The sequence below is a fragment of the Strix aluco genome, chromosome 19 (genome assembly GCF_031877795.1).
Source record: "Strix aluco isolate bStrAlu1 chromosome 19, bStrAlu1.hap1, whole genome shotgun sequence".
Classification (NCBI taxonomy): domain Eukaryota; kingdom Metazoa; phylum Chordata; class Aves; order Strigiformes; family Strigidae; genus Strix; species Strix aluco.
Genome location: NC_133949.1, coordinates 13,974,471 through 14,001,831, shown reverse-complemented (window position 1 = coordinate 14,001,831; position 27,361 = coordinate 13,974,471). Strand labels below are relative to the sequence as shown.

The 27,361-nt window shown below is 40.6% G+C and overlaps 1 protein-coding gene across 1 annotated transcript; it reads right to left on the bottom strand.

Moving 5' to 3' along the window:
* Positions 1–27,261, bottom strand: APPBP2 (amyloid beta precursor protein binding protein 2). The gene is made up of 13 exons (XM_074845798.1): positions 27,084–27,261; positions 16,834–16,922; positions 15,517–15,668; positions 14,861–14,984; positions 10,290–10,458; positions 9,446–9,535; positions 8,896–8,963; positions 8,708–8,813; positions 8,246–8,370; positions 7,972–8,057; positions 7,368–7,558; positions 6,726–6,891; positions 1–5,857 (listed from the first exon to the last, which is right to left on the bottom strand). The coding sequence occupies exons 1-13, from the start codon at positions 27,222–27,224 to the stop codon at positions 5,604–5,606; spliced, it is 1,761 nt and encodes a 586-aa protein (XP_074701899.1). The 5' UTR covers positions 27,225–27,261; the 3' UTR covers positions 1–5,603.
* Positions 27,262–27,361: the final 100 nt, after the last annotated feature.

Sequence of the window (27,361 nt, the reverse complement as noted above, 5' to 3'; positions counted from 1 at the left end):
TGCGGGAACACTATATTTATTAGGTCAATATTTCATTTTAGCAATACAATTACAGAATATCACAATGCTGGTTACAAACATAGTATGGTTTGATGGTTACAAATAATGTCGGGCACTGCAGTCTGTGAGAAGTAGGATACGAAACGTTAGTCTTGACACGACAAGTAGGGTGGTCTTCAAAGTCTAGTAATGATCAAGATACTCTCATATAAATGAATGTGGCACTACAGGTAGAGAATCTGGTTTAGAGGTGGGTTTTGTGTAAGTAGTTCAATTTATACAGTTATACAGTTCAAGCAACATCTTTTTTAAAATGCTATTAAATTAAAATCCCCTGTAGTTCAATAAAGTATAAAAATAGTACTGAACCTGGTAATATTCAATAAAATGTAGAGTTCATTCACATCATTAAGTAGTAAAGAAATTGTAAAGTTGTAGTTACCATGGCAACATCGCTTCCCATAAAGGAATATACATAAAAGAAAAAAGTTACACATATGGTACCTGCGACAATTATTTAGCGATCCAACACTGAACTTGTGCACCACAAACCAAGTTTCTAAATATCTCTATATATTTATATAGTATATATCTTTTTCATCTTAAAATTTACTTCTGAAAAAAAAAAATGTGCACTTCAACAAACTCACTAAGGCCACTCATGCTATAGATACCTAGGATTGCAATGAAATATTGTTAAACAAGACCCTAGAGCACGCACCTTTATATCACTGAAGGGAAACCTGTTTCACTGCCTAAAACAGTCCTGAGATGTAGGGACAAAAGCATTACCAGTGCCGCCAATGTTTCGTACGTAGTTTAATTTATTTCTAGGTAAAGGAAATTTCTTCCCCGCTTCTCACAGAAATCCTCGCGAGGCCAAGAAACACAACGTGCAACAGGCCGGTCGTGTCAAACGTGGAGACGCCCACCACGGAGAGTCAGATTTGCAACCAACATTTGGTCAGTAATTTTCTTGTTACAAAACAAAAGGAAAAAAGGGTAACAACAACCTTTAGCTAAAACAAGGTTTTCTGCACAGGCAGCAGAGGGAAGGATCTCTGTTTAAAGGCTGGTAACAGCAACACCTCCCCCACCTGATTTGCTGCTAGCCTGCGAAGTCAAATCCGATCCACACAAATCAAGTAAAGTTTTTGTCAATACCTTCAATCATGTTTTAGGCACGATGCATTTTCCTTGTTGTACTCTACCAATACGTAGGACTATAAAAAGGAAATCAAGTCAAATGCGCATTTTTTGTACCATGAGAAGCAGCGCAATGGCACCTTTAGCAAATTTCAGACTGCAGCACATTTAAAGGAAAACTTCATTTTTAAAGTTACAAAAGAACATCGTTGTCCTAATAAGTTAGAATTCAACAACACAAACCCTTCAAAATTATTTAACAAAAACTGTGTGCAAAAAGAAAAAAAAAAAAGTCTTAACCAGAAGGTATCGCTACAGAGTAAGGAGCGCACATGGAGACAAGGACACCCAGGCAGACGCTTCCTGGTTGTCATTAATATCACGCTATAAAAGTGACCAAACAACTGTTTGGGGCCAAAGAGTCACTAGTTGTTTTACTTCGAGCAGCTAAGGGATTTATTTATTTTCAAATCTCTTTCTGCAACTTGTCCCTTCCCCTTTTGTCAGCTCAAAATCTTGGTGTACTTCTGCCCTTCCCTAACAAGTCACCCCCAACAGCCCCGGTCCCAAGAACAGTGGAGGAATCCTGCCATCGCCTTCCTCCCTCTCTTTACTCACTGCAGTGTTCACGTAAAATAGGACACAAATTATTGAATCAAACAACGTTCTGCTGAAAATAAAACATTAAGGGTTTAATTTAAAAAATAATTAAAATCATTTTAAGGTGACCCTTGTCCTCACCACTGGCATCCAATTACTCCAGTGTGATTAAATGACTTACCTTCAAGAAAAACTGGCAGATGCCTTCCACTGGATTTCCACTCACGGGTCTCCCCCTCTAATGCCAGCACCCACCAGCACCCGCTCAGCGAGCGGTGGGTGCCTTGTGCCTCTATAAAATGCCAATAATTAATTAACTTCCTCTCGGGTTTCACAGTGGCTACTCGGGTCACGAGGGCCACGAGCCCTCCCAGAGCGCGAGGCCAACGGACAGCCCCGTCCCCAGCACCCGCCTCCCGACGCGGATGGAAAACCTGCACTGGGATGGGAGGGGACTCCCCGGTCCTGCCTCTCAGCGGGGACAGGGAGGTGCAGGGTCCGCACGGGGCAAGTTCCACACTGGAAAACCACAGAGAACACGTATGGAGAACGTAGGGGATCGACCCCACTGCTCCTCTAGCCCTGCCCGGTGCAGAAGTCATGGACTATCCAAGTAATACTCCAAGATCTACTCCAACCACAGCGGAACGGAGGGACAAGTCATTTACTTTCCTCTGAAGTCATCCGTGGGACTCTTACTTCCTCAAAAATACCAACAAGCCGTACGAGCAGAGGCAGTAACAGTAATTAACGCCTAACGCCACGTTGCAACTAGGCTCCAGATGCCAACACGGGCATCTTCCAAGAGCTCAATCCCGGAGATGCAGAACCAAGAACTCAAAAGGTCAGGTTTATGTTATTAAATGGAGAATAAGTACCACATCCACAGCAAGGACAGCATTAGGGGAAGGCTCCAAGCTACGGCATGCAGGCGGGCAGCAGAGCGTTCTGTAGGCGGCTGCAGAGTTGTTCAAACCTCCTCTGCTTTACCAGCCTCAGCCATCGGCCACAGCGTCCCTTTCTCCCGAATTTACGTGCCACGGCAGGACTGGAGGCGCAGGGATGCTACAAGAAGTTCAACCTGAGAGTCGTCAGGCTCTAATTCAGTCCCACGAGCAGCACACGAGCAGTCCCACCAGGAGCACGGCAGCTACTCCTGGCCAAGTCACATTTCTTGACCAAAATCCATTATCCAAAGGAATTCTGGGTGACTTTTAGGACCTTAATCCCTTCCAGAGAAGCCAACGCACTGGATTATTTAACGTGCTGGTGAAGCAGCTTTAGGAAATAAAAGTACATCCATCCAGCAAGATTTGAGAAGCGAGCCACCGATTAAACAAGCTGAACACCTGCATTTGGCTGTCAGACAGAAGCTGATGGTTCCCTGACCTGCCCGAGCCGGAAGGCAAAGTGTGAAACACAGACACAAACCAGTGGTGGGTCACACAGACCACTAACGCTGGGATCAAAACCACACCGCGTCCCAAACACAAAACCTTGAGATCTGTGAGATTCCTCAGGCAAAAGCAGGAACTGGAGACCCAAGACTGGAAACCCTGAGCAGATACACAAGCTCCAGACAATCTGAGTTAAATCCACACACCCAAGTTTGAAGCTTTTAAACGCTTCTGCAGTACAGAAATGACACAGCTTCTTTAGGACAAGTTTAAGCACACCTTCCCTGCCCAAGTTCTGACACGAGTGTTATGTACTTCATTTAATTTTAAGTAGTTTTAACAGTACTTATGAAAAGAATTCCTAAGAACTTTTATAATTCATCAGTGCCCTGCTGTATAGGCATTCAGGGATAAAAATGTTTTGCTTTGTAGATGGCTGAATTTGCTTGCAGTCATAAACAAAAATTGCTATAAATAAGACTTTAAATCCACACATAATTTTAAGTTGGATTTTCAGTGAACAGCCATTGAGGATATACTGCAGTCTAAATCTTAATGCCACGGGGGGGTTTTTATGCAAATACTTCTTTTCACATCAGTGAAGATATTCCAAGTATGCAATCATTAAACCTGCATTCACTAATTACATAACTGCATTTCAAAGTTGGCATTATTCAGCCTTTCCCCCAGAAATCTACTTGAAGGCACCAGTATATGAACTATTGGCCTGTAAAACTTCAGTTCTTGAAAGAGCCATTAAGCTGAAAGTCATGTCTGAAATTCCTACTTCTTCTCCGTACTCCTTGAAGACCAACAAGCAGCTTCCCCTGCCCTAAACTTCACAGACAGATTAAAAACCAGACCCTGAACCACAGTCCAAGTCCCACAGAACCATGCTCACCGAGCCTCCGCTTGGACTGACCTTCCATGGCCAAGTTAAACCCCTGAAAACAGCGGGGGGGAAAGGGAGAAAACCCCAAACTGACAGAATCCTAACACTCGGAGCACCAGTTGTGCTGCTATAAGAAGAACTGAGGTAACAGCAGTGAGTTGTTCCTAGTTTGCTATGTTACACAGACTTTCTGATGAGTATTACCTCAACGTTAAAAAAAAATTAAACCAAAACACAAAAGCAAAAACAACACCCAAACCAAAAAAACCCACACAACCAAGCAGCCCCCCCAACAGAAGAAAAATTAAGACAAGCTAGTGAGACAGGCATTATGAAAGGAGCTTTACAGCTGACTTCTGCTTTTTAAATTAATATAAAGGAATCAGTTTCTGGTTGTACTATTGTTTAATGTAGAAATGAAGCATCACAAAAAAAAGACCTGTTGTGCTTTTTGGCATTTTCCGCTGACCCCTGCAAACTGTACAATAAGTTGTGTTCTCCAGAAACATAAAATTGAACTGGATTGTAATACAAAACTATTAACTGGTATAAACAAGTTACTGCCTCAATTATTAGAGTAAGCCCATTCAAAAAGGAAAAAGAGATGGCTGCAGCAAATAGTTAAGCGTTTCTAGTCTTCGCTTGTGGCATTGACATTAATAATTGTATAAGCTTACTAGGTAAAGACATGCCATCGCAACCGCTAAAGAACGTTCACTTCCTAGTTTTGTATCTATTACATGAATATAATTTTGCACTGATCATACATCTAAATGAAATAATTCTACTGTAAAAGTGAATGCAGGGGCAGAAATATTAAATTAAAGCCACTGGTCCAAAAACTGTTTCTAGCAGGCTGGTCCACTTGTGGTTTTCCTGGTCCTGTTCAGATCAGCACTCTCGGTTGGTACCAAAGAGCGCTAAGGCTGCTGGTCTACTGGTCTTCTATCGCCTACAGACGAACACTGGTCCAGTTCAGGGTATTAACAACAACAACATACGGTGGTTACTCGCTTAACAACCTGTCGTGGTTCTCACAGGGTATGTTGCTCTCCAAAGTGGTTCTTTGCCACTTTTCTCCATAAGGCAGCAGCCAAGGCTAGGGCATCCTCCCTTTTCTTGATCATTACGATTAGCTTTGCTACAATGCATACAGTAGAGCGACCTTTCTCGTGTAACTTCTTATAGTACAGCACTTATTCTTCTATAGCTCAGAAGAAAGCTCTTGATGAAACCTTCCATTCATAATAAGAATGCAACTCTTTTGAACTCAAACAGTTTTATTTAAGGTTTTCTTGCAGACTTTCTGCAAAGTAGCTTCTTTTGAAAGAAGACAGAAGGGATTTTTCGGGAATACCGTTAAAAATGTGAGCCGAACTAAACATGCCATACACATGCTGATAAGAATTTAACACACATTCATCCGTATGGGCACTCTTCAGTAGACTGGACCAGTGTTTCAATGCAAATTCCAGCCCCCAGAGAACTACATGGTTTAGATTTCACAGTATGACTTTTCCCCCTGTAACCTGGGGGAAAAAACTGTAACTGGTTAATTGACCAAGTTCTTAGCTACTCTGTCCATCAATGTTCTGAGACATCAGAAAAGACTGGACCACTTCTTCAGTGGATTGAGGGCTGGTGCTTACGTCCTCCAGAGCATCTGTAACCGAGAACTGCCGATCCCGCAACCGGTTCCAATTGGCCAAAATATTGTGGTATTCAAAAACTTTCTCGTAATTGCCAATGGAATTGTACAGTTTAATGAGACCTCTGTAATCGTATTCAAGTCCACTGTATCCTTCGCCAAAAAGCTTCTTTCCTAAAGGAAATCCCAAAGAAAACAAAATTAAAAGGTAATCCATGCAGATCTGCATCTTATTTCTCATGCCATTTTTACCAACGACAGGAACCTTTTTGTTATGGCAAAATATCACATTTTTGTTACGTAAACTAAGGACACGAGCAACACACAAGCTTCCTGGATGATGGTTTGAATTCTACCTACCTTCTGCTTTAAGGGTACTGTAACTTGTCCTCAGGGACTCTACAATCAGATCATTAATTCTACTATAGCTTTACACGCACAAAAAGTCACCAGTCATATCAAAAGGCAGGCATTTTGCTTCCCAAATTCGATTTAAACAGTGAAGTTTTTTCAGTTTTCTACTTTAAAATTGTAAGTTTTTCTGTAACGCACTGTACATGGTGACTGTATCAAGTAAGATCCTCTGTCTCAGAACTGAGCTACAGCACGGCCCAAAGATGCATTTGGTTTGGAATTTTAAGTTCACTGCAAATGATAATGGGCAAGAAAAATATTTAATGAGAGCACTGTTAGGCTGACAGGCACAATAGTTTTCTATTTCTTCCAAAATTTAAGTACATTCCGCACTTAAGTTCAAGCCACAACTCCAAAAATGTAATCTAAAGACTAACACCCAAGCTTTTAATGAGCCAGTTTCCAGATGCTCTCAAGTGTGAATTCTGATGGATCCCTGAAAATAATACAATTCCAGCATTCAGTCCCTGGGAGCACATTCAAGAAAAAGCATTATATTTAAATTGAAACCACATACACAATAAACATCTTGCATTTCATTAAGTTCTTCACTAAAAACTTTAATACGCTTTTTAATAATAGCAGTATTAACACTGCTCTGGAGTCACACGTTGTAAGAATCACCTACCAATTGCTATGGATCTCAAATAAAGCTTTTCAGCATTTTCATATTGATTCATATCATAGTTATAGAGAGAAGCTAGATGACCCACTGACAGGGCAACTTCATAATCTTCTTGACCTAGAAGCTGCTCCTTAATCTGAATTGCCTTGATGTGCATTTCTTCTGCTTCCTGTGAGGATCAAATTCACAGAGGTCAGTCAGACACCACTCACCATGTCATAAAAAGAGGAAAAAAAGGGACATAATTCAGAGGAAATAAAGAAATAAGAAGAAATAACAAATTAGGAAAGAATAGAAAAGAAATAAAGAAATATAATTATGTAATGGCTAAATAGCCTGTAGTATTTTTTAAGAGGCAAAAAGTAAGAAAACCAAAACCAAATCAAGTTCTCCAAATTCTTAAGTGGATCAGCAAAGAGTATCATTTTTTCACTCATTAAAGCCGCTGTCACCCTGTCTCTGAAGGCGTCACGCATCTTCACGGGTTATTTTTGCACAAAACTTTGGAGAGATGAGTTATAAAGCACCATAAAATTACCAACTGAAGTTACAAATTATGGACATTGAAAATCATTGTTTGTTGTGACAGACTTCTAGATGTCTTGCAGACTTTAAATCAAGACCTTTACATCAATATAATCTTACCTTAAACTTTCTCATGGACTGATACAGTCTCCCCAGGTTGCCATAGTGTTTTGCTGTTTGTACATTAAATTCCCCGAAGGCTTTTTTAGCTAACTGGAGCGAGGACAGATGTAAGTCATGAGCTTCTTGAAGTAACCTCTGCTCAGTCTCCTTGTTGTGACAGTCTATCGCAATCTCCTCCAGGATAAGTGCTGAGTGCAGGAGAGAAAAACCAGTGTTACTGTGTTCCAGACAGAGGTGTCAGCTGTAGGCAGCAGGAAGGATTGAGGCAGAACGTCTCAGGAGACATCTCATCAGGGTTTGTGGTTATTACAAACTGTTTTCGAATGGGTACGGCCAGAATCAAGCTCCCAATATAATTTTTATATTCTGTATTTTTACCGCTCCCCCCTTCCCCCCCAAAAAAAGTCTTCCAGCTAAGTTTTAAGTAAGTTTTTCTGTATTTTACAGCATGTCGACAGAGAACACTGAGGACTACAAATATTCTGGAGTGATCTCCATTTGAAAAAAATGCCTCAAGTTACGTTGCCTCTGTTAGGGCACAGGATAAACGTATCTGAATGACCGATTTCAAACTGTGCCAGTAACGCCGTTAAGGTACTACCTTTAACTCTCTTTGAAGATGCCAAGAGGAGATGGTCTTCTGGGAGAATGTGAGTTATAATGCCAATAGCACGTTCAGCGTGGAATCTGAAGTTTAATAAAAAAATTCAAGATATAGATACATAGGTTAGCAGCTGACTGATAAAATGTTGGAAACATTAATGCAATAAACAGATGCATTTAAATTCTAATTGGAAAGTCTGTATCATTGAACAGCATTTTTCTCCATTTACAGTTCAACTTTTGCTGCCAGTACCTCAAACAATTGTACTCACAGTGCATTGTCGAATTTTCCAGAGCTGTACTGGTGAACATATGAGGAGTACGCCAAGTCTTCATGAGCTGTAGCTACATGTATGTTTTTCCCTCCAAATACTGACTGCCGGATATCAAGAGCTGTCTGAAAGAGTTATGAGAATACCATATCATCAGTTAACACAGGAAAAAAAAACCTAATGAACCTCTCACTGTTAAAAAGTGGAAAAAAAAAAAATCAACTGAGTCTGAAATTCTGTAGGCCTCTACCTACATACTTGAGGCAGTAAATATATAAAAGCCACTTAAGAGTAGGGGGGGAAGAAAAAACCAGCAGGGTTGTTTTTGGTTGGTTTGTTTTTAAAACAAGCATTGCAGTAATTAAATCAACTATTACCGATCTCTACAAATTAACTGTATGAGTTTCAGTATTAAAATCAGAGTTTCAAGAGGAAGTGAAGACACTTAGCCCTGCCGCATACCTGGTAGATGGCGACAGACTGGCATATGTTGTCTACGTTGAGCAAGTAAAATCCATAGTCTAGTAGCGTGTCAGAGTATTTGGGGTGCTTGGCTCCAAAATGCTCCCTGGAGAAACATACTTATATTACAAAATTGAGGCAAGTTAAGCAGAATTGTAAAAGGGGGTTTTTTTTGGAATGCTACTTACCGGGCAAGGTATACTGCATGTTTTATCAGCTGTTCAGCCTTCTTGAATTCCCGTTTTACAACACAAGCCTAAACAGGTCAAAATGAAGCTTTATGAAAAGGTGTGTACTCACAACTCATCTCCTCCAGATACTGGCCCAACTGCCAATTACTATTTTTAATTTCAAAATATCATCATGGTTGCTAAAGGACTTCTCAGTTATTTAAGAAAAGGTTCACAGATAACATCATGAAACCTGTATTTTATTCTGCCGTGAATACCTCCAGGGCTAGTACTGTACCTAGTCTAGATCAAACCTTTTTACAGAATGCTCCCAGGTTTACTTTGTCATGATCTCCATTTGAACAGCTGTAACTCCGTTTCGGGAAGAAGGAAAAAACTAAACCCCTCACAGGTCTGAGACTAAGGTGGACAACTTAAACACAAGTAACGTGCCATAAGGCTCATGAAATGGACCTGGTTACCCAAGTATTCTGGAGGTACTACCCATGCTCACCCATTCTTGGTAGCAATGTAGTTACAAAACAAACATGGAAGATTTTAAATTCACCTTTGAAGCTTGTCGTAAAACATCCACTACTACTTTTACAGGCAGGCCAACTGTGATCTCCTTCATAGCTTCTATACACCATTTATAAGCCTGTTGAACAAAGAGTTACCAACAGAATGAAGCTAGAACTTCACCACGTTGCAACGTTAAGAAATATATTACTTGCTTCTGAAAAATAAACTGGCCGTTCACATTACAAAATTTTAAAAATTCTATTTAATTGCTTATGTGTAATAAAACTTGTCCAGCTAAGTCTTAAGGCAGACCTAAAAGCCATCTTAAGGTTAATAGTGAATGTGTAAGTATTTTATACTAGCTTAAGTTCTGTATTATTACAACAACTGTATTATCTTTTACAGACAAAAGAGGGGGTTTTAATCTTCAAGTAATCCTCGTAATTCCTGTTGCGTAGGGCAGCTTCCTGGTCAGTCTACTTAGGAGCTAAAGCAAAACCACAGTTTATACAGCAGTTACACTTAAGCCACTGTTTTTTATAAAAGAAGTGCAAAGAATTGCTACCTACGTTCCACTATTCATTTTTACCTATTACAGTAAGCTTTTTATAATATTTCCTTTACAGATTGGTAGCATGTGTTGGCTCCCTCTCACACATCATTTCTTAACGTTGGTCAAAGTACCATTAAGAGCTCATAGACTAACTCAGAACAACACACAAAAAGAAAAGTCAATAAATCAAGTATGCCTCTGGTACTGTCACACGTGTACCAAAAGAGATCAGAACTGGAGCTAGAAAGGGAACATGAATAACGAGCCAGTCACGGAATGTCCTAGCAGATTTCATAAGCAGTTTTCTGAAGAAAAACAAACCCCAAATCCCACTCACCTCATCATAGTGGCTCTTGGCAAAGAGCAGTGCACACAGCTCCCCGTAGAGCGCTGCTTTGTTCGCTTGCTGACCGTGCTTTGCCAGTTTGTCCATGTAAGACTGAGCGAGTTTGAATGTTTCTTCTCCCAAGTGATATTTACAGTTACCGTTTCGAACGTGCAGCAACCTTAGGAAGATGTAAAGAGATCTTCTAAATGGTGCCTGAATAAACCATTTCAATATACACCACGGATCTGCAATTTGGTATTACACTTACAATAGAACTGGGCTGTCATCCCAACAAAATTGCTCTGTCTGGGTTCAGTAACACAGAAGAACTATTTACAGATTATTGTTTCAGTACACCACGCTTTGTCTCTTGCACGGCAAGAAGTTTTACTGTTGGAGATGTCAAATGATTTTACATATTGATGTAGTGTGACATATCCAATGCTTCAACCACTTTGGATTTTATGAAAAATAAACCACAGAGCCACCACACCATTCTTCTCAGCACTGATAAAATTCCATTTCCAAACCCCTGTAATATACAGCATTAAATCCCTTCTACCTCCTTTCCAAAGGATGGCAAACTGAAAGAGGCACTGAATAAGCACAAACGTAGCTAGTTTCCATGCATCTCTGCACTTTTTCCCTCAAACCTTAAGCAGCACAGCGCTTCACAAGTGGGCAGTTTTTGTTTTGGGGGTTTAGGGGGTGTCTTCACAAGAGATTCAACCCCATCCGTTCCACGTGATATCCAGCACTGACTGTTTTGTTGACCCAGTTCACAACAACTCTAAAAAAACCTCTCCCCCCGCCTTGCCCCACCTCCTAACCCACTGCTTTTCCATCTGAAGGATTAACAGAAGCTTCGTGAAACAACAGCCAAATGCAGACAAAGCACAGCACTATTGAAACACACTCTTGTTTCTCTAGAGAAGTAACAATTTCAGCTTCTGGCATTTATTTAAAACAAAAGTAAAGAATTTTTTTCGTTGGTGTAGGCTGATGCTTATTTACTTTAAAGAGGTACATTAGAAATGTGTGTGTTATCATCTTCCAAGCCTAAAGGGCAGAACTGTATTCCCAGCTATTGCAGGCTAAGGAGAGACAGCTGTTCCTGCTCTCTTGCGAAGGCCTGCCATTTAGCACACATGAAATTTTGGTAAATTAACCTCCATTGTGTCCCTCCTGGAAATCTGTTATTAGACAGTGAGTAAGAGATTGAAAAACACCAGGCAAGCCTTTGCCCATCGGGAGGACGACATAACCCAGGAAGAGAAGTGTACAAAGTGAAGCGCAGCAGAATGTAACGCTGCATCGTAAAGAGGCTGAAACTCTGAAAACGTGAGCTAATGTACAGCATTTTATACTGTTTACAACACAGCATCACAGACCTTCCAATAAACTGTTAAGGGGGGAGGAAGGAACAGTGAGGGTTTTGATCAAATGCTTCTCTTCTCTAAACCCGTTTCCTGCTACCGCTTACTCTGAGTAGAGATTTAAGTTCCTGTAGCCATTCCTCCTCCAACAATACGTCTAAGGTTGCCCTCTAAATTCAGCCTGCCTCTAACATAGCCCCTTCCTATGCTTTCCTATTGAAATGGATCATCAAACTCAACCACTAACAAGAAAGGAAATAAAAGTTCACATTTTCACAAGAAGGGAGCGGCAGGCGAGCACGCAGCAGATGTGTATTAGCCACACAAAGGGAACATCAAAAGAAAAGACCTTCAAAACCCTGAAACAAGCTACGTAAACAAACACCAGCTTTCCAATGAGAAGCACAGCCACATGGCTCAAGAACAGAAAGAAAAGAGCAACAACCATATTTTTCCTTAAATAAGGTCTGAGAACTAAACACGATGTGGAAGTGCATTGTGTTCTTGGTCACAGGCAGCAGCAAACTACCTAACATTCAAGCAGCAAGAGACAGGAATTGTAAAGAAACCAGAGAGAAGAGCTAAGCAATTAGTTTCCCTAAAGAGGGAAACTGCTTTGCCTACACCATTCAACTGGGAGCTGCTACACAACATCAAAAATACGAAGCCCAAATCCCATGGAATGGTATCAGCCAGTGGGGATGGTACTGCAATTTAGATAAGCGCCTGGGGAAGATAATATCCACTATCTGGATGCTTCAGTGATAGCGTCTAAAAACAAAGAAATCAACCAAAAAACCAAGCTAAACCTAACCCAATCCCCTAGGATAAGCGGAGTTTATGTGATCCGGTTTTGAGTAACAAAAAAATCCTTTATTAATCCAAAGGAATTTTAGAAGATAAAGCCAAGAGGAAGAAAAAATGCCTTAGGACATTTACGCTAATAGCTATGAGTTGTCTTTGATGTCTGCAATAATAGCTTTTGGGGAATAGCTCTCCCCACACCCCCCAAACAAAATCATTCTCTAAGAGCATACAAACGTAGCAAACAGTGTTACAGCAGCTTAGGAAGTCTAAAAACATCAGAAAAAGACCCAAGAATCAGCAAAATGTGAAACACTGAAGTGGGAGATCCATGTATTTGTATTATACGTTAAATAAGGCACAAATACATAATGAGAGAGCGCAAACCAGGAGAACAACATGTGCAGGGAAGTAGAAACAAGCTTGCAGAAATCTCAAATCTTCCCATTTTCTCAAGTTCCTCCGTATAGTTTACTATCCCTAGTAAAAAGAAACACCAAATTCTGTTTAAATAACACAAAACTTTACATGTTTTTGAACTGCATTCTGGTAATAATGCAATGTATTAATTAAACTCCCAGAGATTAGACTTTCTAGCTTTTAGAATAAGAGCAGTCACTTTTTAAGCATATGTCGTATTTTCAAAAGCTGGACTTAAATTCTTTATCTTAAAACTGCACCTAAGCCCAGTGGAAAGAACAAGCTATTCAACAGCAGGGATCAGATGGTAACAATGAAAAGTTTATCTTACTGCCTCATGACTGTGAAGCGAGTGTAATCACTGCCCTCTCCCACAAAAAGATGTTCAGATTTTACCTACTTAGCACTTCGGAAAGTGTTTCAAATTCTGATACATTTCCAAATAAACAATGCTGTTACTTGATTGTCTGGGAGATGCCTGAACATGAAGCAGTGTCTCCCCGTTCAGTGCTGCCCAAAGGGACTTCACGTTACCCACAGGCCAACAGCTTTTCCTGCAGAACAACGGCTGCGTCTACCCAAACAGAATTAACATCTCCAGTTCAGAAGAGTTCATTCTAACAAAGGATGTTTTTTTCTAGCACAAAATTAAAATTTTTCTACAACTACATGGACTGCACGCTGTTGTCCAACAGAGTGAGTTAACTTTTTTCCCCCCTTTCTTTACCTTTTTTTCTATTTGGAGAAGGGAAGGGAGTTTATTTTTAAGGCAACTTCTCCAGCTTGCCAAATGGCCCAATACAACCAGGAAACTTTTTTTAGATTAATTGGAAGGCAGAAGACCAAGTACTACCAGTGGTAAAACATCCATCATTCCCCAGTTCTAGGAAGGTGTATGTGTGCCCAGTCTTCTCCTGGCACCACCTCATTTCTGGAATGAAAGGCAGCGGTAGCTGGCAGGGCAGAACAAGGCAGAGCAGCAACTGTTGCCATGGCCCCCTGCTCAGCACAGAAAATAAGCAGCTACTGGCAAAGCCTATTTACTCTTCCTATTTGTCCAACCATAAACAAGATGCAGGGTTTTTTTGGAGCAGTTTTCCAAAACAAGTTTTGCCCTATGTTCAGATAAATACAGTCCATACTTTGTTATTCATTACAGCAGCTAAAAAGAAAAAAAATCCTATTTTAACTACGCTCACTAGCACAGATATTTGAGTGCATACCTGCAGCAACACAAAAGAGGTCAGTCATGGCACCACCACCAAAAACAACACACCCAGGTACACAGATGTAAGAGCAGAGCAACTAAAAACTAAAAGCAGTCATCTCTGAGGCCTCTGTGAATGGAATGGGAATCTCAATAGACCCCACTACAGGCCCTGACAAACAAGGCAGGTACAAAACCCAAATGCCTCCTAAAAGCAAAATTTCTTTTCCAAACGTTTAAGCTGTGGCTGAAAGTGTCCATAAGAATTGGACATTTGGATATTTACCTAATCACATGGTTAAGTAGCTCAGCATGGAGCAAGAGAACTCATTGGATCCGGAATCAGGAAAGGGGTTTTCCTTTTATTTCTGCTCAACTGTATTTATATCATTTGTAGTTGGATTTGGGAAATTCTTCTTGCAGTAAATATAATTTCAGCGAACACCAACATGCAGCATTCCTTCACGTACAAAAACCCTTGAAAAACCCAAGACGCTGGACCCCTCTTACTGTGCAGCACCTGTTCCCTGTGATCTATTATGCAGAAAGGCAAAATGGTGGTTCTTTCCCAATGAATTGTGCTGCCAGTTTACAAGTTGAAGAGCCAGAGATCAGTGTAAAGCAAGCACCTCCCGATGTTCAGCTCTAGCCAGGAAAGTGTTTTGGTGCAGCAGAACACTAAGGGAGCATCTGAAGCTCGATGGCTCCAAGGCAGTTGGTAACACATTCAGGTGGATTCAGAGGAGGACAGGCAGGAATTAAGGCGAGCTCACCTTACACAACATTCTACGGCACGAAACCAGTGAAGGATTTCATCATGAAGGGTGCATAACTGAAGGCAGGAAAGAAATACCTTCTCAGCATCACTGTACCAGCCTGCATCTGATAGGAATCCACCTGGAAAAAAAATCAAGAACAAATGGAAATTTGAACAGCAAAACACCTTTGTAAGAGAAAAAAGGTTTGCTCAAGTCTTTTAAGAAGACTACTTATTTCACAGAACTGCATACTACACACGGGAATCCTGTCATGGTTAAACCCTCCAGTCCTGAAGTGAAAAGGATGAAATACAAGAGTAGAAGAACTTCCCTTCAGCTGAGGATGACTTTTTGGTATTGCATAGTTTTCCTAAATACTTACCAATACTAAAATTACGCAAAGCCTTGATGTTAACCATCACATCTGCTAACAAATTTTAAATCAAAAACATCTGAAATAGCAAAGATAAGCCTCTACATTCTTAGATATTAAAATCCAATATATTTTTCTTAAGACACCAAGTAGTTTTCTAAAAACTACATTCCAAAAAACACACGTTCTTTAGAAAGGAATCATAGACCTTAACATGAAAAAAACACTAGCATGGGCTTAACTGAAGCTTGCATGAAAGAAAGTATCATACTTTAAACAGCCTATCATCACCAGTTACCTAAAACAAAACCAATCTGGATTGCTTTTTCTTTTACAGCAGAATCGGATTCTGCTATGTAGGAGCACCGTCTACTGAAAGAATAGGCCAGTACAGAAGCAACTTTTACTCCATGGTCCATCAAAGCCTGAAAACAGTGATGAAGCAGATGTCTGAAACAAAAGAAAACAGGATTTGATTACACATGAAGTTTTTAAAACACTGCAGTCAGTTGGCTCTTGAGTGCCATGAATTCAAATGAGTAGTGATTCAGAGAAGTAACTCCAACCCTCTCTCAAACCAAAACCAGATAAGTACAAGCATAATTGTCAGTCTCAAGGCTAATGGATTACAGTTGTTGGATCATCCAACAAATAAAGCGAGCATACACAAAGTTCTTAACAAGGACACCCTCCAGTGTAAGCAAAACACAAGCTACCCACACAACATGAAAACTGGAAAAATGACATTTTCAGCTAAAACTTAGAGGGGAGGGAAGCCTCAAATCCACCCTCACCCCACAACTCCCACAGAAATTGCAGATAAATGAGCAGTGACGAACCCATTAACATCACACACACACACACGATGGGAGGGAGGTATGTCTAAAGACTCAAAGCTTATTCCAGTTAAAGAATCTGGTTTAAAAAAAAAAAAAACAGCTTCTGAGTGTAACACCACAAATGGGAATATTTAATGACAGGAAAGCTTTTTAAACTGGGGAGATCCTATCAGCTTGATAACCCTTCACTTAGGATTTGCTACAACAGCAAGAAACAGATCGTCCGACTGCTGCTGCTCAGGGACTGGCTGGGCATTGATCTCTTGGTGGTGAGCAATTGGAGTTTTTTGTATCACTTGTTTTTCTTGTTCGGGCTTTTCCCCCCCTTCTCTCTTTGTTGTTGTCTTTTTCCTCTTTTTTTTTTTTTTTTAATTACTAAATGGTCTTTATGTCAACCCACAAGTTTCCACAGTTTTACCCTTCCAGTTCTCTCCCCCAGCCCCCTGGGCGGGTGGGTGAGCGAGTGGCTGTGTGGTGCTTCGCTGCCTGCCGGGGTTAAACCACGGCAAAGTGGAAACAAAGAAAGCACTTTGGAAGCCAAGTACCACAGATGACTTGGTGCATGTACACAGAAGTTCTGATTGCTTTATTTTTTAAGACAGAGAGAAAGACACATCCTAACGCCTTAGAAGTTCATCTGTAAGTCTAATGAGATATTCTTACGGTTCTTAGATGGGCTAGTAAGACCAAGAAAATTAGAGACAACTTCCAAATTCAAAACCTGGGTCAAGAGGTAAGAGCTGAAGTGACAATTATCGCTGTATTAACATACTTACCTTTTATCTAAAGCTCGTAGCACCTTTGCAAAAACTTCTAGTTCACAAAATTCACTACCCAGCTGGCATAAGCGGCCCTGTTGGTAAAGCTGAAAGAAAAGTACAAATATATTTTAAAATCTGAGTTCTTCTGGGAATTTTAGCTTAATAGTAAAGATGACTTATGATGAAATCTAGACTTCAAAGTATTGAAATACAGCAGACTAAGAAGTAACAGTTCCATGATCTCCACAGAGGAGCACAACTTTAGTGTTTAAAAACTGAGCGCACAAGCTATGGGAGCTCTGTAGGCAGTTTCAAGCTGCTTTTATCCACAAATGTATTTTCAAGTGTCTACTATGTCCACCCGCATCATAGAATGCTGCGACACCGAAGCTAGAAAGCCAAGACAAAACCAAAAAAGTCCTCCAGTTCACAAAAAATTACAATTAATAGCTTCTTTGATACCAAATGTTTTGAAAACATTTTTTAAATGACACTGAATCTAGCATACAGCACTGCAAATACATTTTATATTATACAAAAACATAGATAAATAAACCCCAAACCCACAAGTTCTGTAAGGGGTGACTTGCCAATAGCCAGAGCTAAAGCCAGGCATGAGCCCTACCCCCATTAATACCTGAGCTTACACAAATAATTCCTGCATGAGTAAGTGGGAAAACTCAAGTGAATCTGTTCATGCATTTGTTAAAAACAATAGCCAGTTTTATGCCCAAACTGATTTGTGTCTGCAGATAAGCAAATATATCAGTTGACTTGTTCATTAAAAAAACCACCACGGAGACAGTTCTTTATGCAACGCATAGTTTAGTTGCGGAACTATCTGCCACATTATGCTATAAATACTGAGAATTTACATAGGTACAGAAGTGACTGTACAAATATACGTCAAAAAAATCCACTGCAGGCTATTAATTGCTGGTATCTCGAAGCCCCTGCACCACAAATGACTGAAATAGGGGGGTGTAACCTAAGGAAGCACCACTGCGCACTCGCCAGCCTCTGCTAGAGGCACCGTGCTGGATCACACAGGACTGCTGCAGTACAACCGTTCCTTATTTTAGGTGTTCTAGGGGAAAAAAAAAAAAAAGCAACAACAAAACTAAAAACCACACACATGCACTTTTTTTATTAAAAAACAAGAAATCTTTCTGTGAGGCAGTAACTCCATGGGGAAAAAGGGAGAAGCCAGTAGCTCGTGTCTCGCGGGCACGTCTCTTGAGAAGCTGCACCCTTTGACACGGGCCCTGCAAGATCCATTCCTGCTCTTCTGCGGTACCTGTGCTACGTGACACGTGGATCCAAAAACTACGGGTCACCAGCAGACACAAACCAGGTGACACACCCAAGTTTCACGCCGTCATGAGCACGCAGGTAGAGCACTGCTGTGTTCCACTCTCAGCGGTTGTTCAGAAAACCCCAATTTCCAGTCCCCATGTGGAGATGCTCAAACATACGCTGGCCGGGCCGGGCATGGTCGTACCTAGAGCGCAGCCCTCTGTGCTGTCTGAGCTGTTTTACAGCTATGAGGAGCTCTGTCAGGAGGAGGACAGCTACACTTACTACGTAAACAAAAGCAATGCCGAGAGAACATATTATTTAGAGATGTTCCATTACAAACCCTGATTTAATGAAAACGTTAATATTCCTCTCAGTTTTAATAATTTCTTTAAAAATTTTTATTGATAAGCATCTTATGTCTGGTTCACCTTTTTCTCCACAAACATTGGAAGCAGATGAATTAGTATTCAAAACAAAGCATGTGAGAACCATCTCCTCCAGCCAAAAATTTAGTTTTGGTCAACTCTTCTTATAAAAGCACATGACACTGATTCTACAGCACAGCAAGTTTGTTATTTTAACAACAGAATCTACAAAAAAACCTTCAAAAATACTTTGACCTAATAATGTCAGTTGCCAGAAATTAATGTTTTCCTTTTAGTCATCTATTTTGCGGGGGGGGGGGGGAAGAAACTCTCTTTAAAAAACAGTGCAAGTTTGCATGCAGAATTACTCGTCAGATAACACAGTGCCATGCCCCTGTACTTCAAAGGGACTGGAGTTTCTTCTGAAGCTATATTCTCCCTGGCAATGAAAGAATATCCAGTCTGGTGTATTTAAAAACCACAGTCATGGTTAAGCATGCTCATTTTCTTCAACACAGCTGCCTAATGGTAACTGTTCTATAAAACCTAAAATGTATTTTCTGCTATCAAAAAAAAGGTGATTAGATCTTGCCTAGTATTCCATTCAAAACTGAAGGTGGACATCTTACCAATAATCGATGAGATCATTTCTGGAAGAAACTAAGACATAAGCTATTTTACCAGGATTTAACACAATCAAAAGTACTATCACACATTTAACAATTAGGTTTTCAATCAAGTACATTATCACTTCCTCTCATCCCCTTGCTAACTAAAAATCCCAGAGATTACTCCGTTACCAGTTTAGCAACTACTGTAGTATGACTTTTTAAAATTAATATATTTATGAGGTTACATAAACACATCTTGTAATATGCCCACTGTTACATGTGATTCTTACATTGCTAATGAATCAATGCCCTGGTTGGGTGGGAAGGAGGGGGGAGGTCCCAAACTGCCCCCTCAATTTTGATATATCAATTATTTCAGACACATGTAAAATTGGGCTTACAGCCCAAAGGTCCAAGCCTGCTCTCTGCACATCTCCTAGCCCAATTCAAAGCTTCACATTTGCACTGTTCTGGCATGCAAAAAACCCCAACCTATTTTTTACTGGTATAACCAGAAATACAGTATCCTTGGGACGTTTACCACACTATTCACCCCTTCCCTCGACATACTGGCAAACATTTTTAAGGAACTAACTCAGCTTGAAGTCTCTTGAAACTGTTGTAGCTGTTACAGCAATATTTTCAAACAAAATTTGACATGGAAATAGTGAGTATACGTCAAACTGTGAAGCAATTCCAGGAGATTCAGTAACGCTCATTTGTCCATTGAGAAGCAGTTGCGAGGACTGAAGAAATGGTTCTCTTGTTAAAGCTCCAGAGAGACAAAATTCCTGACCACAAGCCTTGCTACATAACACAAACCCCAAAACAAAATAGTGATTCAAGAAAAACATGCCCCAACAAGAATGGCAGAGGTTTGGACTTCTGAGGAACTATTCTTTTCTTAAGAAACAAATGTCTTTTAGACACAAACTTAACCTATTTGGAGCTTAACAGCGATTTATTTTTTTTTAACAATGGAAAAATGACTAAAAGCCTACAATAGGACTTCCAACTTCATCAGCTCACAGCGACACGTTAATTCTGGCTCTGAAGACAGGAGCCAAGGCAGAAGTTCAGTATAAAGGTGTGTTATTATACACATGCACAATCAAACTGTGTTGCACAGCTGTGAGAAAACCACCATGATCCTCCCTCAGGATCTAAGACTTAATATTAAACTCCTAACACATCCACCTAAACATTCAAAAGCTGCATGTAGTGGTGTCCCCAATTAAACACATTAATAACATTAACTTATAACTTATCTATTATATCATCATATACATGTAATTCTATTAAAGTTCTTGTCAGATTTCTCCCTCTAGATAAATTAAACTGGGCTCTAACTGCTTCCTAGCAAACCCCTGAAAATAAAGACAAAGATACGTTAAACTGCTAGCAAAAGCAAAGCCATAATACAAGAGAAAAAGCTACACAGTATTTGTATCACCAGCATTCTGGGCTGTTTCACTGTGTAAAGGCACAAGAGAAAAGACTTTCTAAACCTAATGAAAAAAAATAAAAATGAAAAAATCATTTTTTAAAGCAGCTGGAGATTAATTCTAACCAGTTGTAAAAGGACCCTCTAGAAGAGGAATTGTAGCATACGCAATTTGAAAAGTATGCTCCTACTGCTCCAGTTTGGAAGAGGACTGAAAAATTAATATGGATATTTCAGTAAGAATTAAAGATACAAACAATTCCAAGGAGCTCCCCAGCATGTTTAGTAATGTCTAATAATGTAATGTGGAATATCATGCCAAATTTGGGAAGGACTGCATACTTAATAAACAAGTATCAGTATTTGGGAAACAAGTTTGGCTGTAACCACAATCTTCCTTCCCTACTTAACAGGGAAGGGAAATGTTTCCTGAGAGTCAACAGTGCACCAAATCAATCTGTTGACAAATGACTCATTATAGATGGGGTGTGGGGGGGAACAGCCTCAGAAAATAATCAGTTATAAATTTAGGTACCTTGAATTCTTTTAAATCAGTTTCAAAACTATCTACAAAGCCTCTGGACAAGCACTAGTTCGATTGGGTATTGTTTAGGGCATAAAAAAAGAGCAAACTTCACAGCTCTTCTTTGAAAACATACTGCCAATTACCAGGCTGATCGGTGAGAACCTCAATCAAATAAATAACCAAGAAAAACCACCCAAACCTTATCGAATAAGTCTAACTTCAGCGACAACTTTTGGAACCTACTGCTTTCACACACAGCACACTTCTTCACATCTTCCCACTCACTCTGCCTTCTCTACCATATCAGCAAAGTTTTTTATTTCACATCTACACAGAGTCCAGCACAAGGGATACGAAGTCTGAGCCTTACAGCCACACACACGTATGATTCTCCGCAGCAGTAAAAGGGGAAACCCAGTTTGCTTTAAAGTTAAATCAGTACAAAGGAAATGAAGTGGAAATAGGAAATATGGTTTCAGCAGGAGCTGAACCTCTGTTCATAATGTGACCTGAATTACGAATCTGAATTACAAATTCTAATGTCTGAGATTCAACAAGGATACTGAGAAAAATGGGGAAACTAGAGCACATCAGGATTAGAAAACGTGCTCCACAGTTAAGAGGTTCAAAAAAAAGCAAACCGAGTAATATGAGTTAGAAGAATGATCAGCAAAGGCAAGAAGTTTCAAACCAGTAAAGACATAACAAGGAAAGATAGTTCAGTTCTAATCTAAATTTAGACTACAGAAATAAGGCATGTGTTAAAACAAAGTAATAGTAACTGGACGAAACTCATGAAGTGATGATTCTTCTTCACTGTGAGGCTTTAACTGGAGAAGGGGGCAATACAGGGATATGATTTAATTCAAGCAGCAAAGGCCGACTGCATGTGCTACTTGAAGTCTATAACCAGATGATCAGAGTCGTTGTACGTGTGTGTGCGCACACACGCGGAAATCATGATCGTTCCCCACACATATATTTAATTTCTGATCCCCAAAAATACAACAGCATGAATGTAATTAAGTCTTTGTGAAGTCCCACGGATCTGTCACAGCAAAAATCCTACAAAACGTGACCCATTTGCTCTGGGATTTTTTGCCTCCCTCACACATTGCTTGCTTATGACCTTGTTTGTACTCTGGTCAGAAAAGCTCAGGACTAAAGCAGCACAGCTACACTTCATTTCATCGGTAGTTTATCCTCCTCCCTCTCAGCAAATACCCAGGAGACTGAAGCCTTGAGACAAGCTAGTTTTATTATAATCTTCTAGAAATTATGCTTATAAAAATTCTCCATCAGTAAAAACAATCTCTACTGCAATGCAGAGAACGGATGTTCTATTGCTTGTTGTGAACAGTCAGCAAATTCCTGTTTATTAATTTTGTTTGCTTCAAAGGATACCTAGATGCGATAGAAAAGCTTTTATTAGCCATGCTTGTTCTTTTTTGGATTAGAACACAGTGAGGAGACATGATACTGCAGCTACACTCATTATTAGTCGGAGCTATCAGGATCTGAACTCAAAATCTGGTATTTGGATTCACATCAAGGTAGGAGCGCTTCAAAATTTTATCCACCACTTCAAAGAGAAAGCATGATATAACCTTTTGGATTTTGCCTAAAAATTGTAACGCAAGATGAGTTAGCATAGTGCAATTACTAAAGGTTACAGGTGTGGACTAACTAGCTAAATCAAATTAATGTCATCTCCAATTGTTCCTGTGGTTAATGATCTCATCAGAAAAGATTCGAAGAACATTGGACTCAAATGGTTTTCAAGAAAAATCAACATAAAAAAACCACACAATCCAGAAAAGACATTCCAAAAGGAAAATGAACACTGGATGAAACTCCTTGTTAGCCAACACAAGTTCAAGATCAGCCTGCCAGTGTGCAACTGCAACAAATACCTACAATAGGGAACACTACAACTAATGAAGCAGTTTCTCTTCAAAAGCACCATGAGAATCAAAGAAATGAGATAATTATGCATAATAGTATATAAAGCTGAGGCATGGGAGAAAGAACTGAATTCTATATAAGACACTAACTGAACAGTCACCGGACTAGATAGTTCAATCTCTGATTTCTGTCAACACAAACTCAGGTCTTTACATGGACTCGTTCCCCCAAAACACTACCCTCTCCCCAGTAAACTACAAAATACAATAATTTGATTTTCCTTATTTTGTGGGTTTGGGGCTTTTTTTTTTTTGAGGCCTTACAGTTTATTGCAGTTTTAATACAGTTTATTGTCACCTACTTTTTAATACAGAATTTTGGCATTTGCAAGTGCTGCCTACCTGCCAGGCAAGTCCTATTTCGACTGAGATCCAGCATATTTCTTTCTTTGCCTTCTAAAAACTAGACACACTCTCTCTTCCTCCCCCCAAAAAACCAAGAAAGAGAACCTGACTAGTTTTACTAGGAAACAACACAACCAGGATATACATAAACCTGGCAAAGACACAAAGGAAACAGAATATGATATGTTTGCACTTTTTCTTTCCCCAGATGCAGGTGTTACTTGTAACAATACTTATCAAGCTCTTCAAAATACGTCTGTGATTAATAAGACATTTATATAATTTTTTTTTTAGCACAAAGGTAGACTTGAAGATTTCCAGGATATTCTTACAAGCATTCTGCTCTGTCTCAATTATTTTTCTAATGGTTGCAAGGAAAAGTCAAATGTCACTTGAAAAGAATCCAGTAACGCCCTGCTGGACAAGTACAGGTTTGTTGTTTTACTACAATCATGATTATTTGATATTGCCTTTTTTTAAGCTTTAGTCTTTGTTTAAGAATACTACAGAAAGATAAATATGATTAATATGAGCAGCCTGCCTGTTTCTGTCACCTTGCACCAGAACCCATTTCTTACCGAGTCCACAACAAAGAACATTCCGCAACTATCCCAGGTTTGAGTCCTCATTGTTAACTGCAAATGTGCAGGTTTATAAGGCATGTCCTAGAAGTTAACAATTCTGGAATATGTAGAATTAAAAGTAATTGGATTTGTTACAGAATGGGAAATAAAGGCAATATATTATGACAATAAAGCCAAACACTGGATTAGAGAGTACCCTGGGGAAACAATAAAGAGCAAGACACTCTGCTAGCATTTTCCTCCCTTTTAAATAATAGCAATTGGCTATCCACGCTGTTGTAACAGTACTGCAGCTACCTGTGTCTTCTGAATCAACATGAACAGGTTGGCAAATGTTAAGTTTGAGTGTTCATACCAATAAATACGACAACAAAAAGTTCTGCACGGCCAGAGCCAATTCACATCTGTGTGCCAAAATAAAATCTGACCGATACTACCTTTTATTTTTTGCAAAATCAGCGGCAGGTTCTCCAACATCACAAACCATGGTTAATACCTGGATAACAAACTATTACTTACAAGTTAGATGTGAAAGACTGGCAACATATTTCTTCCTTTTAATAATCATTTAATAATAATTTTCGAGGTCTAAATGCAAGTATTTTCATACAATTACACACTTTTCCTCAGCTGTCTTTGAAGAACAAGTCCTATTCCATATGATACTAACAACTGACACCCCTCAGCACAGCAGCAACAACCACCACCACATAGCCAGAACAAAGGTTTAGAAGTCTTCAATTTGTCTTAAAGACCATTAGCGATTTTAGAAATTATGCTTCAAAGAACTTGACGGTCAGATGTATCCAATATAGCTCACCAACCTGAAATGGTATTTAATATCCATGTGATTTTGAAAATAACTGTATCCAGAACCAAAGCAGTAAAACAAGCACTATACACAACATGAGAGGACTGTCCAAAGGTGTGATGCTGTCCTCATTCCAACCTATTTCAGCTATGGCATTTGTATTGCTGTAGCCAACCTAACACAGAAAGCAAGAATCAGTTACTAAGTGTTGTACAGTGCATAGAAAAACACCAACACTGTTCCAAAAGGTTTGTAATCTGGGCCAGGCTTTGAGGCACTCCTTGCAAGCAGACATCTCTGCATATAGAACATATAGTAAGGGCTACAGATTTCCTCTCAGCATCCTATCCAGGGTTTAGTTACATTTACAGATAAGCTAATTTGAATGTGACTGATAAAGAGCACAGGTTCTCCTCCACAGAAAAGATATAAAAAGAACCCAAACAACTAGTGAAGACATGGAAGACCAGCCTACCATTGGCAGCAATGGCAAAGCACTCACTGCACCGTGTGGCCTAGTTTTATTTATTCTGTATGTGGATATCTCATAGATGTGTATTCGTAAGAGGAATAGAGGTGCACCTCACATTTCAGATTATCAAAGATCGTCCTGTTGTAAAATACAGAAATAATAGAGAGAGCAATGCAAATTACAGTGATTAACAAAAGTTACACTGGCTAGCGATTAGTACAGCAGGAACATTATTTGAGGACAGGTACATCTTCTGCCCAACAAGATGACATACCAACGTACACAAGTGGAACAAACAGATTAGAAAGTCTCTTCAGAAGTCAGATATACTCCTGGTTCTTTTTCATTATGGAACAACTCCATATGAATCTGATTCAATGCAACCACTGAAGAGTGCTAATAAAAGGATAAGAAGTCAATGATCTATTAAGCTCACCTACAGATGAGTTCTTAAACAGTCTGGGAATAATTGATACTTGGATATTTCTACCATTACAAGAAGGTTTGTTTTTTATACTTTTAAAAGCCACAGAGTACCATCCTTTCATCTGGACAAACATCAGGACAGGCAATGCCAAGAAAATTTGTCAACAGTCATACCTACTAATAGTTAAAAATAAACCACAAAATATTCTTCCACATTGTTAGTTCCTTATCTTTAGTCTTTATCTGACAATTGCCATATGTCAACCACATCATTATCTGCGAGCATGCTCATATGTGGTAAAGGGGTTTCTGTATTTCTCAGCACATAAGACAGACAAATAATAGCCAGTATACAGAAAATATACATGCCTGTTTCAATGCTGTAGAAACAATTTCCCTGCCTCTAGTGAAGATCAGCCTTCCTTGTAAACACTCTCCCTATATGTGTGATGGGCCACAACCCCCGGTTCATAAAGATTTGTCTAAAGAATTACTTTGTTTAGCACATCCTAGATCTTTTAAAAATTTACTGGCAAAGGAAGAAGGGTTATCCCCCATCTTAGGTGTTTTGGGTTTTTTTACACATTGTTTCTCTCCTGACGAATGCTCATTTCCAGCCGTCCCTGTACATGGATGAAATGCCTACTTAGTGGACAATAGAAATTAATGGACCATCTCAGTGTATCTTTTACTCTAACTGTGGATATTTTAGAGGCAGCTGAATAAAAAACAGCCCTTTCATGAAAGAATTATTTAAGGCTAATAAACTATATTGTCAAATGAGTATCAATTATTTTCATCTGGTTCCTACCAGATCATTAAAGGTACACGAGCATGGCAAACTCCGCTCCTTCTACCACTGACATTACCTTATCCAATACATTTAAAAATAAGAAAAAAAAGAGGAGAAAAGAGAAAAAAAATATTCCAACACAGATAGCTTGGTCTTATCCTGCCCCTACCCGTTCTCCAGCTCCCAAGGCGAGGAAGCATCCTCCCCCGGGCCCGGGCCCTCACCCCACGGCCCCCAAGGACAGGCCCCTTCTCCGCGTCCTGCCCAGCGGGGCTCCCCCCGCCGCCCTCCCCGCGGCCCCGGCCGTTCCGTGGAGGCCAGGAGCGGAGCGAGGGGAAGCCGCAGGCCCCCGGCCCTGCCCGAGCCTCCCCCCGGAGCCTTCTCTTCTCCAGCCGCAGCCCGGGCGGCCCCACACAGGCCCTGACTCTCCCGGCCCGGCCTTCGGGCCCTATTCGGCGCCGGCGGGCAAGGCCCGGAGCCCCCTCACCCCCGAGCCCCCCGGGGAGAGGCCTGGGGCAGGCCGGGAGCGGACCTTCCCTCCCTCCTCCTCCTCCGCTTCTCCTTCCCTCTCCCCCAGGCCCGGCCGGGCCCGGCCTCGCTCGGTCCCCCGCCGCCTCCCACGTACCTTGTAGTACACATCGAACTGGATGTTCTCGGGCAGCGAGCGGATGTCCCGGCGCCGGGCCCGCCCGTAACTATCCACCACGGCCGAGATCGCCGTGTTATAGAGCGTCTCGGGCACCCACTCCAGCTCCACCGCCGCCATCTTGGGTGTGCGGAGCCGCCTTCCCCCCACCCACCTCCCCCCCGCCTGCTCGCCCGGCCCGCTCCACCTCCCGCGCCTCAGGCCCCGGGGCTCCCGCTGCCCTGCCCGGGGAGGGCGAGACGGCAGCGGCGGCTGGA

What these genes read in the sequence shown, in the direction of transcription:
- APPBP2 (XM_074845798.1), bottom strand. Translation starts at nt 27,224, where the DNA reads ATGGCGGCGGTGGAGCTGGAGTGGGTGCCCGAGACGCTCTATAACACG. An exon ending in CCAGATTGGTTTTGTTTTAG is followed by an intron (nt 14,985 to 15,516) that starts GTAACTGGTGAT and finishes TTTTTTTTCCAG; the next exon opens with GTGGATTCCTATCAGATGCA. An exon ending in AGTCCATGAGAAAGTTTAAG is followed by an intron (nt 6,892 to 7,367) that starts GTAAGATTATAT and finishes TGATCCTCACAG; the next exon opens with GAAGCAGAAGAAATGCACAT.